The 15837-nt window shown below is 36.1% G+C and overlaps 1 protein-coding gene across 3 annotated transcripts in view; it reads left to right on the top strand.

The window, feature by feature from the left end:
• Atp13a4 (ATPase 13A4) overlaps positions 1–15837 on the top strand; it is a 132312-nt gene that overhangs the window by 58953 nt on the left and 57522 nt on the right. For all 3 annotated transcript variants that reach the window (XM_047564139.1, XM_047564138.1, XM_047564140.1), the window contains exons 4-8: positions 3492–3562; positions 3652–3732; positions 5206–5275; positions 6884–7018; positions 13125–13194. In XM_047564139.1, coding sequence (XP_047420095.1) covers positions 3492–3562; positions 3652–3732; positions 5206–5275; positions 6884–7018; positions 13125–13194 — 427 coding nt within the window. The remainder of the gene's footprint in view (positions 1–3491; positions 3563–3651; positions 3733–5205; positions 5276–6883; positions 7019–13124; positions 13195–15837) is intronic.

Raw genomic sequence — 15837 nt, 5'->3', positions numbered from 1 at the left:
GGTTAATCTTACAGTAAAGGTAATCATTCAGGAATATTCCAAGGAGTTTTTTCATGTCTGCAAAATGACCTTATTTTTAATTGTGTCATTCAAAGGGTTATGGGTTACTCCCTTTTTGCTTCAGTTATGACTAGCTAACATTCATATTTAAAATGCATTTTAGAAGAATATTTTATATTTATATCCACCTGGCTGTTTAGTTTTATGAGCTCAAGGTTAAACTTTTTTAAATAATAAAGTCTCTCTATTGCTAATTGTTACCACTCAGTTGTCCTGACTGCTAAAATAAACAAAACCAAAAGAGATCAGGCACCCCCAAAGGACAGATTGCCTCACCTTAGGTGGACATTCACCTGGAGAAGTCCTTGGCCTCCCAGATCAATGCTGGGAACATGTCCTCAGAGTTTTATTACCCTGAAATTATAGCATGTTTAGCTGTATTAATAAATAAGTAAAAAGAAAACTGTTCTCAAATAAACAAACAATGCGAGGAAGGACAGAGGTCTTGAAATATGAAGTTTCAATATGCCAGCAAGATGTCTTCATTTATCAGCCTAGAATGGGAGCGTTTGGCTGGTTACTGCATCCCTGAGGCTTGAGTTGCTTATTTATAAAATGAGAGTCAAATTCCTTCCTCTGCCTGTTTCTCAGAGTTGTTGTGATCCTAAATGTGAAAATGGATATTAAGGTGATCTCTGAATTACAATGAACTACATTCCTAGTAAGATTTAAAACTTTTACTTTTAAAAGTTAGAGAAGATGTCACAGGCTCAGCCATGATGACACAGATGGGAGTGACAATAAAAGCAACAATCCCAAGATGCGACCATTTATGGGAATGTGGAGACTTTAATGGACTGTGTGGAGACCGTGGTAAAGAACGATGTCAGGTTTTCAAATGCAGCTTAAGAGGAGATTCTAAGGACCATTTTGTAGGATTGCATGTAAAACCGAAATCCAGTGCTTCACCTGACAGGGGTACACTCATACATATTCCAACAAGAAATGAAGAGGGAGAATCCTGGGAAGAGGAAATTTTCCAGATTACTGAGCAGAAAAGTGAAATTCACCCCACAAAAGATACTTAATTTCCTAGTTACTGTTTCCTAGTTTGAAGTTCCAGGAAATGGCAAATAAATTTACCCCTTGCAAACGTTACATTAAACATTCATTACTAGCTTCCAGAAGTTCTGAGGGTGATGAGGGAAGCAGATAAACTCTAGGCAGAGAGTGGAAAATGGAATCCATTTTCTCACCTGAGGTAGAACTCACCAGGAACCTCTGTTCCTTATTGTTGCTGCCTTTATCTGCAGAAGTTTCGTGTCTGTTTTACAAATTTCTCAGTCTGTGTGTGGTTTCACAGCCTCTTGATGCAGGTTCTCTAACTGAGGCAGGAGTCCTCACATTCCACCAGTTTGTCCCTTAAATTTTTTTTAATACAGATTTTCAAGTATATGGAATTTAAAAAGTAGTCAACTCTCATTCTATATAACTTGGACTCCGAACTTAAGGAATTTTTAGATTTTATTTTGAAACTAACTTAAGCCTTTTATCCTTCGCAAGCCTGAGTTTTGAAGCCACATGGGCTGGAGCTAAGATTCAAGCCTTGTGAGTGACATAATCACAATGAACTTTAGGTGCAAAGCAAAACTGAAAATATAGTCTGCCTTATAATAAGAATAATAAGGAAGACTAGGGCTGGGGAGATAGCTCAGTTGGTAGAGTGCTTGCTTTGCATGCACAAGGCCCTGGGTTCAATCCCCAGCACCGCAAAAAAATTAAAAAATAAATAAGGAAGACTAATGACAAGCTCTAAAATGCTCAGAAATAGTAGCTGCAATTAGTAGTACTATTTGCAAAATTGCAGGGAATACCGAAAAGGAAAGCAAGTTGACTTTCAAATACTCTTCCCCCTCTTAATTTGCAGCTTATGAGGAAGGTATTATCCCTGGTGACAATAGGGTATGTTTTGAAATACTTTATTTTGCAACAGACCTCACTGAAATAAATCCATTCTGTAAAATTTAAAAATATGGCATCTAACACTCTTGGTAACTCTAAATATGTGTGTTTTTGTACTTATTGAGTAGGATTACCATTCGTGTGAGGTAACCTAGGTCTTAGAACTTAGAAATTTAAACTCTAGTTCTAGTTGAGGTGTGGTTTAACAGAGCATTCATTTTCTTGTTTAATAAAAATGTATTGAGCACTTATTATGTACCAGCTATATGCCTTTTTCTGTCTTAGACTTTATCTAATAGCATTCACACATACAGAATTTAGAGAAAGGAACTGAAGAGAAACTTAGGCATACTCTGACCAGTTGATTCAATTTATTCATGGAGAAACTGAGGTGCAGGGAATTTTAGTTGAAGTTCTCAAGGACACAAGTATCAGAGTTGCCACAAAAGGAAGTCTTGAATACTGTTCTTCAGCTTTGGCTGTACATTAAAATTACCTGGGAGAAATTTAAAAATATTTATGACCCAGGTGCGCTGCAGACAAATTAAATTTGCTATGGGACCCAGGCAGCAGCAATTTTCAAAGTGCCTCCAAAACTTCCAATGAGGAACCTGAGGTTGTAGCCATTGCTTCTTATCAATATGGAAGTTCCACTGTTTCCTCTAGCGAGGTCACCAGTTCATAGAAATTCAGATTCCTACATAAAGTTTCTTAAACAATTCTGAAGTATGAAAGAACAATTGTCGTAAGCATTAATCCTCCTTCCTTTCCATTACTAACACCCTCAGAGCCTCACTTCCTGGAGCATATTTTCTTTCAATAACTTCCTCTCTCTCCCTTAGTATCTGCTGCCAGCCTAATCTTCTTCAGCGCCTCTTCTATAGGTTACTGCACAAATCTATTGTCTGGTACAGAAGGTTCCAGATGCTTCATTCTAGCACTGAAGACGGCTCATAATGTAGCCTTAGTTTATCTTTTCAGTTTAATTCTTCATTCTGCAGTTGAATAGCTCTACCCTCCTGCCTCCTCCCACTCGACTAATAGTGCACAATGTCTCCAAAATTCCCTCTTTACTTCTCATCCGAGCAAAATCTTTCCAACCCTTCACTGGTGCAGTTCAGATGTCATCTCCTCCATGGACCCTCTGTCATATGCCCTCTCTATATTTCTACAACATTTTAAGAATGTTTTTAAACTTATAATATTTTTATTTCTTTGACATACACATACTAGACTATATGGCTTAATGTTCTTTTTTGAAATGCATTTTGTTTACTTAGTATAATAAGGCAGTAGAATGTAAAGACTGAGATTTTGTTATTCATATATGATAGATGTTGATTGATGATTTCTAATAAGAATGCCATTTGTGTAGCTGGAAAGAATAGTAACAGTTGGGAAAAGATAAAATCTTAGTTAAGTATTTAGGTTCTACCTTTGCTTCTTTATAAATGCTTCTTTAGATGCTGAGTTGCTGCATATTCTCCGATCCACAAAATAGAGATTTTCTTAGTGCTTTTTTCTTGCAGGTGAGATGCATAAAAGTGCAGAAAATGAGATATGTTTGGAATAACTTAGAAGGACAGTTCCAAAAAATTGGGTAAGTTGTTTTAGCAAGTGCACCCAAAAAAGAAAAATGTTATCTCAAAAATGTTATTGCTAAATGCAACCTTCTCATTATTATTTTAGCTCATTGGAAGACTGGCTCAGTTCTGCCCAGATACATCTAAAATTTGGATCAGGGCTAACAAGAGAAGAACAAGAAATTAGGTATCATGCATATTATTGTTTATATTAGCTCAAAAGCACTCTTAGTAAAAAAAAAAAAAGAGCTCAGTAAGCAGTTACTCTAGTTGATTAATGTCAGAAAACCTTGCAACACTATTTAGCAGTATTAAATTAAATGCTTTCACCTACCTTATCTCATGCATCTTCAGAGCAACCTTGTAAGGGAGAACAGACCTCATCATTATTCCCACATAACAAATGTGAAATCTGAGGCCCAGAGAGGTTGAATGATCTGGAGGAGGTCACACAAATGGGAGAGATAGAGGAAAAACTGAGTCTATACTTTCAACTATTGGTTTAGCACTCTATTCTCATGATGCTTCTCAAGGTTATGATAATAATAGAGCTGAGCCTGTTTTGATTGTAATCAGGAAATACATATAATATCATGATAGTAAAATTATATAGCAATTATGGAGCATCAGAAAAATGGCATGCAAGATGTGTACCTCTGCAATCCCAGATCAATTACTAGGCAGAGAAGCAAGGTTTAGGAAGGAAACTGGAATATCAAGAGTCTATTGGCTTTGAGCAAGTATTTTCTCTCTTGGCCCTAGTTTCCCAATGGTAACAGTGGAAGAAGGACTCCATAAAGGCCCTGATGGGCCTAAGTTTCCATGTCTCTTACACTGCTCCCTGCCCCAGTTCTAGTACTTTCAGGAGAACTAAAGTTTTGCGGCATCGGCATTACCTGGGAGTTTGTTAGCAATGCAGAGTCTCAGAACACATCTTGCCCCTATTGAACAAGAATCTGCATTTTAATGAGATCATACAGATTATCCTTATTTACATTAAACTTTGAGGAACACTACTCATACATTCAGCAAAGCTATTTGATCCCAGAGTCTATATGGAAGGAACAAAGAGTAGTTAGTGTTTCTAGCAGCAAAATAACTGGCGAAATACCATTCCTCTACATGATCAAAGAAGTGCATCTCAGGGTCTTCAATTAGGATGAAGAATTTTGTGTTGAGCTATTTTTGAGAGTCCAGGATCTTTCTATTCACATTAAAACGTGTTACAGAATTTCCAGAACTTTTGACTAAGAGTAAGAAAATAAAGGACAGCATTTCCTTACAAGTAAAACCATTCTATATTAGTGATCTCCCTGTTCCACTTCTGCAGGGAGAGACAGAGTTGAGAAGATGCTAATCCTGAAACTACTTGAATGAGACAATGCGTGATAGGAAATATCCTAATTGCCACTTACAGAAATATTTAGACCTTTGGTAAAGTCTAGCTCAACAGAAATAAGATAATTAAGTTTATTATTTTTGCACTTGGGAGCCTTCTGTTATTTTGAACGTGGTGGAAGAGTTATAGAATAAGAGAGGCTTATGTAGATGCCAGAAGTGAGAAAGGGATCATGGAATAGGCCTTTTCTGAATGGGCAGGGAATGAGCTTCCTTTTCCTTTTTAGTGACTGGATGAACTGTATGTGATCTCTCCCTGTAGGAGGCTAATATGTGGGCCTAATACTATTGATGTTGAAATCACACCTATTTGGAAACTGCTCATCAAGGAGGTAATTTCTCCAGGATTTTCTCTTTGCATTAGACAGGAAATAAAGAGTTTGGTTCTGGTCAAGCAATCAGGAATGCTACTTGTTAATAAGTAACCATAATTGGGAGATTTTTTTTTAAATGTCAGGCATAATTTCCTCATATCTCTCATCTACCCTTTTCTTCAAGTTCCTCTTTTGCACATTACCTGGTATAATATTAGGCTGCAATGCTCATGTGTCTACTTATTATTTGATGACTGGATAAATATGATTTTCTTTTCCTCTTTTCCTTTCTTAATTTGATGCTGCTTAGCCTGTTTTAACTTTGTGAAACTAAAATTATATGTATTGTGTGCATATAATATATACAAATTCTATATAAACATATATGTCTATGTAGGATATATTTAGAAAAACCAATCCTTTTCTTAGGCAATGTATACAATTTCCTCAATGTCCAAAATTATAGGGAGAAAAAAACTATCTTTTCAGTTCTACCGATCTCAATATACATGGGAGAGGCAAAGAAGAACTTGACCTTCATTTGCCAAGTTTAATTTTTTTCTCTTGAGTTCTGTCTGGGCTTATCATTTTTAACACCATAACCATACAGCAGTGCTGTGGGTCTTGTCTGTGCTCCACCTCCATTTCTCCTTGCCTTAAAAATATAGCTTACTACATTGAAGTTCTTTTCTGGATATTTTCAATGATGTTTTAAGCATGAAAGAAAGCAAAACAAACTGGTAGGAAAAGTTCCTATGTGCTTCATCCCTAACCCGAGGCAAGAATTATAATTCTTGTTTTAAACAGACACAGAACAACCAGAGGGAATATAAGGAAGGGTACAAAAGGCTTTTAACCAAAGTAGGATCATAGCTGTTGGGGTTGACATCTGTTCTCTCCCAGTGTTCTAGATGCTTCGTTGTAGCTTTCCACTTTCAGCTCAGCTCTCTACATAAGGAAAAACATGGTCAACTCATCCATGAATGTAAACTTTTTAATGGCTTCAAATATGGCCACTCTGATGTCATAGAGAAGAACAATAGAAGGTGTTTTCATTATGTCAACCTAAACGAACCCTTCACCTTTCTGAAGACCACTAAATGTAAATGGGAAACGATAATATCTACTCTTTAATGTGAATGTAAATGGGAGAGGATAATATCTACTCTTTAATGTGAATGTAAATGGGAGATGATAATATCTACTCTCTAATGTGATGGTCACCATGATGATACAGGAGGAACTACTTTGTAAATTTTCAAGCGTGGCAGTGATTAAAAGCAAGTGCTCTGGGGTCAGATTGTGTGGGTTTCAGTTTTGACAACCACAGCTGTGTGACCTTGGGCAAGTTTCTCAAGACCTAAGGCTCAGTTTCTTTATCTTTACAATGGAGATAAGTAATAACTTCTGGTTAATAAGGTAATTATGGGAATGAAAGGAGCAAATTCAGACAAAGTTGCTTAGCACAGTGTCTGGGACATGACTGATGACTAAATATAATAAGGAGAATGACATATGATGTGGGGTGATTTATGTCATGGAGACGATTATGAAAACAAGTCAATGAATAGCTATGTGTGAGGCCTAAATATCTCCCTTGTCTTCGTGTTTTATGTCTGCCAACAGGTTCTAAATCCATTTTATATATTTCAACTCTTCAGTGTCTGTCTGTGGTTTAGTGAAGACTATAAAGAATATGCCGTTGCCATCATAATCATGTCCATCATTTCCATAGCTCTGACAGTGTATGATCTCAGAGAGGTGAGTTTCCCCACTAAGCCTGTGGTCTCAGAAAGGGAGCATTAGTGCTTCATTAAACTTTTCTTGAAAAGGAGAAACATGAAATAGTCATTGCCCAGTTCAAGTTTGGAATTATATAATGGCCAATGCTCAACAAATTAGTCCTTTCTCTTCCTTCACATCCCAATCCCTAATCTTTCAGGTTATATTTTTCCTGGTGGAAGGTTGGAGAAGTCTGTTTTATGTGAACTTAATTTGAACATGCCCTTTTTGTTTGGAGCATTTGTCAAAGCTCCAGTCCAACTCCCAGCTTCTTCATGCCTACAATAGAGGATTTGGGGGCTGTTGGACGAAAGTCTCACAGAACAGATTAGTTGGTCGCACTACAAACCCATAGGTGACAGCCTTATCTGGGCAAGCTTTCTATATCTCTCTGATCAAGGTGCTCTCCCATTCTCTGAAGTTGAGATTTCAAATCAAGTCTCTCTTCAGATTTCTGGAATGCCCGCTTTCCATATTCCACTTTTTCTCTAATTCAGCAGATAATCCCACATCACAAGACAATGAAAGCCTAAAACAGAAATTTGCTCACCTCCCCACTCTCCAATTGCCAGAAGAGCCATCTCTCCAGCCCCTGCTTTCTCTGTCCTTTCAGGGAAGTGGAGGAAGTGCCTTCTGCCCCCATCTGAGATACAGTCCTCTCCCACCTTCCTGGTGCTTATGTAGCCCATGAATGACTCCCTTTCTCTGTCTCCACAAGAGTCTTCCCATCAGTGTTTAGCACTCCCAAGCTTCTTCCAACTGAAAAATAAAGTTCAAACAAAGCAATTCTTTATATCTTCAGCAGTTGCTTGTCTCATCTTCTTTTACTGTAAAACTTCTAGACTCTTCATGCCTACCGATGCCATTATTCACCCTCCTCTCACTTTACACTCATGCTGACCTGGTTTCTCCTCACATCTCCATTTAAACAAACTGCTTAAGGTTTGACACTATGATCCTAAAGCGCATAGATAGTTTTAAAATTTAAAAAAAGCGTATTTTTTGCATGTGGGAATTTTATTGTGGAATGCTTTCAACAACATTTTCAAAGAATGAGTGAGGAAAACAGGAGAAAGAGAGACAAGGAGGGAGGAAGAGAAGTTGGGAGAGAAGTTGAACGGCAATGTATTTACAACAAAGCTAATTCCAGTTCCGGGAACCAGAATCTTTCTTCAGAATCATCCTGAATCAAAGTCAGAGTGCCAGGTCTTCATGCACCACACCGAGGAGTTATTTAATGCAGCTCTCCCTGGAGAGAGGTTGTGACCTTGGTGAGACAACTTCCTAAGGCCAAGAGCAATTTATGAAAGGCTTTACCAAGAGCAGTCAGGAGCCAACATTCCCAGAAGCTGGGAGAATAAGTGCCTCAGACCTGGAAGGGGTATCTGGGAGGAACACCGCAGTAGTAGTAATTTTTAAAGGAATCTTTTAAAAAAATTAGTTAGTTGTTTTCCTTAATAGGAGGCAATATGAGTCCATGATAAAAGTAACTTTCAAACAGAACAAAACAGTGTGAATGAAAATTAAGACTCCCTCCCATTGGGGGAACTTCCTGGTGTCCAACTCTCCTTTCAAGAGTTGTCTACTGAGGCCAGGTGTTCTGTATACTTTTCTTAATATTAAATGCACAGCATTAATTTGTTTTTCAGAATGGAAGTACACTATGTACTGTTCTGCACTTGCATTTTTAACCTAATATATGTTGATTATCTTTTTATATCTGTGCAAATATGTTTTCTGTAGATCAACCATGGTCTTTAGAATAGACTAATATTGATAGCTACTTAGGTTGTTTCTAGTCTTTTGTTACTAAAACAAAGCTGCAGTGAGAATTCTTGCACAGTATTTTTCTCACTTCTACATCTATATGTGTATACACATATCTATATATATCCATATTACATACATGTCATTTGTATTACATATAAACATGTATATGGTACATATGTTAATAAATATCTATATCAATATAGAGATATAAAACTTCTGCAACTGGAATTACTTAGTCTATAACAAACTAGATGCATTATTTCAATACATGTTGTTTAAATGCCTCTTAAAAAGTAACACAAATTTATACTCCTCCCAATGGTAAAGGAGTGTTTGTTTCCCTTATCTTTGTCAATATAAGTGAAATAGAACTTCATAGCTTTAATAGCATGCTTTCCACCACAAGTTGAGAATTTCTTCATACTTTTAAACTATTTGTATATCTTTTACTGTGAAATATTTGTGTCCTTTATTAACTTCTATTGAATTGTTGGTGTTTTGCTTTCTGATGTTATAATCCCCACAGGGAATTTTTCTTGAAAGAGAAAAAAAAAAAAAAAAGACATATGTTTGGATTTGCATTTGCATTCTTTGCCTAAAAGTTTTATTGAAAGAATATGTCAGAAACTAATAAGAGTCATTGACTAAGTGGAAGGGAAAAAGATGGTGGATCTTTTACACCATATGCTTTTTCACATAACATTTATTTTGAGGTACACATTTTCTTAAAGGCCAGATATGGGAGAATCAGCCATAAAAAAGGAACTAAGAGCCAGATGTTGTACACCTGTAGTCCTAGCTAATGGGGGCTGAGGCAGGCCTCAAACGTCCAGGCTCAAGTGATCCTTGCTCTTTCTTATGCAAGATAGCATAATTATCTTGTTTTCTACCTTGCTAGTTTGAAAAAATCATTACTGCTATGTCTTCAGGCTCTTTTCATGTGAGTATATGAGAGATTCTTCATTGTTTTTATAGCTGCCTATACCAGTGACTTCTAAAGAGACCTGCTAAGGACTTTCAAATCTATATACATCTCAATTCCAAATACTACTTTTGGGTTCCAGGGTCATATTCCCAACAACCTATTTGTAATCCTTGCCTTGACATTCCAAAATTACTCTAAATCCAGCACATTTGGTGAGGTACCTCACTGACCCATTCAGTTGCAAAAGCCAGAAATCTGTTTTATTGTTTCTCCCTCTCAATCATGTGGCGATTTTCCCTTCTAAATGTCTCTTGGTATCATTCACTTTCCTCATCCTACCTCTATTGTGGTTCCACTTACCATTATCACATGTCTGGCAATCTCCCTCATCTGCTATCCATTCACCCATCCCTGCCTTTCCCCAAACCACTCTCCATGCAGCTAACTCAGCCATGGTTTAAGACATCAAAGAGAACAAGACCAGTCCCATGCTCTCACCACCAAAATGCTTCCAAGTATTTCCATTGCTCCTCTTATGGTAAACAGCTGAACCTTATAACTCTGCCTCAGAAGTTCTCAAAATTCTTTGTCTCTAGAAACCTTGACATTCTTTTTTTATTTTTGCACTTTCAATTTTATTTTATTTCTCTTTCCACATTTTTTGTATGTGTACATAATGATGGGATTTGTTGTCACACATTCACACATGCACACAATATAACAAGATACTTTGGCCAGTATCACTCCCCAGCACTTCTCCCCACACCTCACTTCCTCTCATCCTGGTCATCTCCCTTTGATTTGCATGAGCCACCCCTGCCCTACCTTTCCTTTCCTTTTTCCTCTCTGATTTCCACATATGAAAGAAAAATATGACCCTTGACCTTCTGAGTTAGGCTTATTTCACTAAACATGTTGGTCTCAAGTTCTATTCATTTTTCTGTCATTGCTAAATAAAACTCCATTGTGTGTGTGTGTGTGTGTGTGTGTGTGTGTGTGTGTATCACATTTTCTTTATCCACTCATCCATTGAAAAACACCTACATTGGTTCCATAGTTTGGCTATTGTGAATTGTGCTGTTATAAACACAGGTTTACGTGTAACACTATGGTATGGTACCAAGGAGTGGTATAGCTGGGTCGTATGGTGGTTCCACACCTAGTCTTTTGAGGAAGCTCCATATTGATTTCCATTGTGGTTGTACTAATTTACATCCCACTAGCAGCATAAAAAGTGCTTCTTTTTCTCCACATCCTCTCTAACATTTGTCATTGTTTTTATTCTTGATGGCTGCCAATCTGACAGGTGTGAAATGAAATCTTAGTGTAGTTTTGATTTGCATTTCCCTAATTGCTAATGGTGCTGAACATTTTTTTTTAAGTTGGTCATTTCTATTTCTTCATTTAAGAAGTGTCTGTTTCATTCATTTGCCCATTTATTAATTGAGTTATTTTGTTTTTTGTTGTTAAGTTTTTTGAGTTCTTTATATTTCTAGATATTAATCTTTTCTCAGAAGAGTGGCTAACAAAGATTTTTCTCATATTCTGTAGGTTCTCTCCTCGCATTCCTAATTGTTTCCTTTGATGTGCGAAGCTTTTTAATTTGATGCTATCCTATTTATTAACTCTTGTCTTTATTTCCTGAGCTTTAGGGTCCTATAGAGAAAATCACGCCTGCTTTAAATTCTTAAGAATCATTGAGGAGTTTTTGTTTTTGTAGGTTGTATCTGCAAATATTTACCATATTAGAAATTAAAACTCAAAAGTATTTATTAATTCATTTACAATAGGAGTATTATCTCATATATTAACATAAAATTTTATTTTTAAAAACAATAAGCCTATTTTCTGAAGTAGAAATAATTTAGTGATAAGAGTGAGTTCTTTCACATTTTTCCAAATCTCTTAAATGTTTGGCTCCATAGAAGACATCTGGATTTTTTTATAACTGCTTTTATGTTGAAGCTGTTATGATATTACACATCATTCAGCCTCTGGAAAACTCCACTGTACACTTATGAAAGAATGAAATTTAAAAAGGCAATTGATATCTCAGTATTATTATGAAAATAGTTTTAAGTTTTTGGCCCCCTGTGAGTTCTTGAAATCCCCGAGGTGGCCCCAGACCACTCTCTGAGGACCACTGCTCCTCCTGTGCTTGTGGACTAACGCCCCTGTGTGTTTGCCTGTCCTTGTAGTTTGATTTGCTCTTAATTTACCTCCTGCCTCAATTCTCCCAGCCCCATGAGTCTGTTCCCGAAGCACGTTCTTTTTTCTAGCCATAGTGCACTTGGACATGTCATCTGGATTTGTCCTTTCTTTCCACCTGCGTGATTCGCCCCCATCCCCTTGACTAAACAACTCCTACTCATGCCTTAGCTTCAGCGTCACTTTTTTTGCATTCAAGATTCTCCTTGATTCCCTTTGCCATGTGTTCTCCAAAAGCACCTTATTTTTCCTTATTACTGATTGTAATTATATATTTATGTATGTGATTACTTGATTAAAATGTATTTCTCTCAGCAGGTTATAAATTCCCTGATGCTAAGACCCATATCTCTCTTATTTTCCATTCTGTCTCATTTCTTAGCAATAGACCCTGGCATTTAAAGGCTGCTCAATACACGTTTGTTAAGTGAATGCACAAATGAACAAAAGAATAAACTAGTAGCAGAATATTCTTGGACTTTGTCCTATTCTGTTAACCATTCTTTAGCCATATTTATCTGATTTATAAATAATTTGAAACTTGGAGATTTAGGGACAAAATCATGATTAAAAAAGGAACACAGTAAGTGGGAACTTCAAACCCTTAGAATCAGGTAGAGGTCTTGCATTCAACAGTTCCTTAATTCAGTATAATTTCATCATATTTTTCTTTTGTCTCTTTTTATTGATTCACTATCAACGTCCCATACAGTTCATACATTAGAATGACAAATTCTACAAAAAAATAGCAGGAACCACCCAACTCCTTATGAAGTTATAGATGAGGAACTCTGATATGGAGTCCCAAAAGCCCAAAAGCAGAAGTAATGCTTAGTATGCCAGGCTAAACAGGTCTAAACAGGTATCAAATGACAAATGTTCTGGGCGCTATTTACTCACTTAAAGAACTGTATGTATGTTTGTGGTTTTCAAAAACTCTTCTGGGTGAAAAAAGCATCTTGGGAAATTCCTTTTTGCTAAAAAACACATACTTCCTGTTGCTGAAGATTCTTTTCAGGTGACTCCTTAGTCGCTCAGTCCTTTCTAGTCCTTTCTAGTCCTTTATATCCATCTGGCAATAAGACAGTACTCTCTCTTTGCAGAAGGCTAACACCTCACTGAGTAATACCTGGGTCCTGTACTCAAACAAATAACACTTTTCTGTTTTCCCTTCTTTTGCAGCAATCTGTAAAACTCCACCATCTAGTTGAATCACATAATAGCATTACAGTCTCTGTATGTGGGAAAAATGGTAAGTTCCATTTTTTAGATCTATGTGCTGTCCATGTAGAATCAGAAAAGGACTTGAATTTGTGTTTCTGATTGTTCCTGCTACTCCCATCTTCATATGCATTTTCTTGTACATTTGCTTATAGGGAGGAGGAACTTAAGGTCTTTTCACTTTAGGAAAAAATCCTCCCTCATTGAGATAGAATTAAATCAAATACTGAACATATTTATAGTGTGGAATTTGACAAATGTGGACATATGTATACACTGGGAAACCATGACCACCATCAAGATAATAACCCCTTCCGATAACCAGGCACGTTTCTGCTTTCTGTAATTATAGATTAACTTCCATTCGGGATTTTACATAAATGGTGTGGTATGACATACAGTTTTACCTTTTATAATATATTTTGGGCTTCTTTTGGGGAGGATCAATGTTTATAATTATTTTGAGATTCATCTATTTTATTAAGCATATCAATATTTCATTCCTTTTTATTCCTGAGGGTATTCCAGTGTATAGATATACCAGTTTGTCCATCCGTATATCTGCTAGTGGATGTTTGGGTTGTTTGTAGTTTGGGCAATTACAAATAGTGCTACTATGAACATTTTAATATAGGTCTTTGTATGGGCATCCATTTTCTTTCTTTTTTTTTTTTGTGATAAAATACCTACCAGTGAAATGACTGGATATGCGATAAATAGATATTTAACATTTAAGAAGTTGCCAAATTGCTTTCCAAAATGGTTGTGCCATTTGATGTTCTCACCAGCACTGAATGAGAGTTCCAGTTACTCCACATTCTTGATATGGTCAGTTTTTAAAATCTTAGCCACTTTCATGTGTGGAAGTATCTCATTGTTGTTTCGTTTGAATTTCTTTAATGACTAATGACACTGGACATCTTCTTTGGTCAAACATCTTGTTCAATCATATGTCTTAATAGCAGACATATGATTCACAAGTATTTTCTCTAAATCTATGACATCTTTTCATTCTCCTTACAGTATCTCTCATAGGGAAGATGTTTTAATTTCTAATTAGTCTAGTTCATCAATATTTTTTTCTTTTGTGGATCCTACTTTTGATATCATATCTAAGACATCCTTGCCTAATTCAAGGTCACCAAGATTTTTCATATTATCTTCTAGAGTTTTTTTAGGTTTAGGTTTTCCATTAATTATAAAATTTGTTTTTGTTTAAAGTTCTTTTTTATTTTGCAAATGGTAGTTCCATACTTAATTCCACTTATTGAAAAGATTATCTTTTCTCTAGTAAATTACCTTTGCACCATTGTCACTAATCAGTTGTCCATACATAGGAGGATCTGTTTCTGGATACCTATCCTAGCCTTTGTATCTATTTGCTTGTCTGTATACCAATGCCACATAATGTGCCTTTATAAAAAGTTTTGAAATAGGGTAATAGTTCACCTCTAGTTTTTTCCTTAGAGTTAGTTTGATGTTTTTGACACATATCCTTTTCATATGACTTCTAGAGTCAATTTGTTAATTTCTTAAAAGAAAAATGAGATTTTGATTTGCATATCCAAAATTATTGATTAATGAAATTGGATCTTTGGCTTTCTAAATGTGGTATAGTTCTCCTTTTATTTAGGTCTTTGAGTTCTCTCAGCGGTGTTTGGCAGTTTTCAGTGTATAAATCTTATTTCTCAGATTTATTCTCAAGTAGCTCATATTTTTGATGCTATTGCAAATGTTAATGTAAATATTTAATTGCTCATTGTCTGGCAGTTCCTTCATAGGCACATGCTGATCAGTAGATTGCTCCATACTGAAGGGGGAGCCTCTGCAGGTTTTCGAAGCTCTCCCGGAGCGGTTCTCTCTCCAGTGAAGGAGACCCTGCAAACTCCTTCATCTCCATATTCTCCTCTGTGATCCAAACTTGGGGTCCTCTGGACTGCAGGCTCCCCCTCCCTGCACAGGGAATTGGAAACTCTTTATGACAGTAAACTTAGGCAAATGCAGACCACATTCATTTGTTTCCCAACTTTGTTGTTTGATGTTCACTGCTCCCCAAACCATTGTTTCATATGTTTTGTATGGTTTTTGGTTGTTTCCAATGGAAAGATAAATCTTATCATTTTTATCCCATCCTGCTTGGAAATGAATTTTCACATTTAAAAACTATTCTGATCATTTTTTTTTTTGCTCTAACTTTTAGTGATAAAATACTTTGAGCATACACAACAGTAAAAGAATATGACCATGAGGCCCCTGTTCCTATAACCCAGATTAAATAATTATCACCTTCTTACATCTTTTTTAAAAGCTGTTTTATTAACTCTTTCACCCTAGATTATTTTACAACTATTCCAGACATCATATCATTTTATTTGAAAGTTCAGCATGTAACTCTAGGATACAAAGACCTCTTTGTAATTCCTTTATTACATCTAAACACTCCCATAATGTTCAAATCTATCAATTTGTGTAAGCAGTATTCAAATTTCCTCAACTGAATCAGTGTGTTTCTATATACTAATGATAGAAGCATTAACTATATATTATATATTATTTTGTGTACATATGAGACAATTGGAAATATATGAAAATATGTTTTAAAATAAAAATATTGAATATGTATTTTCCAAATAAGTATTTCCACATCTTGCAACTGATTATGTCTCAAGTGTAT

Source organism: Sciurus carolinensis, chromosome 9, assembly GCF_902686445.1.
Source record: "Sciurus carolinensis chromosome 9, mSciCar1.2, whole genome shotgun sequence".
Classification (NCBI taxonomy): Eukaryota; Metazoa; Chordata; class Mammalia; order Rodentia; family Sciuridae; genus Sciurus; species Sciurus carolinensis.
Note: the sequence above shows the minus strand (reverse complement) of the source record. Positions and strands in the feature narration are given on the sequence as shown.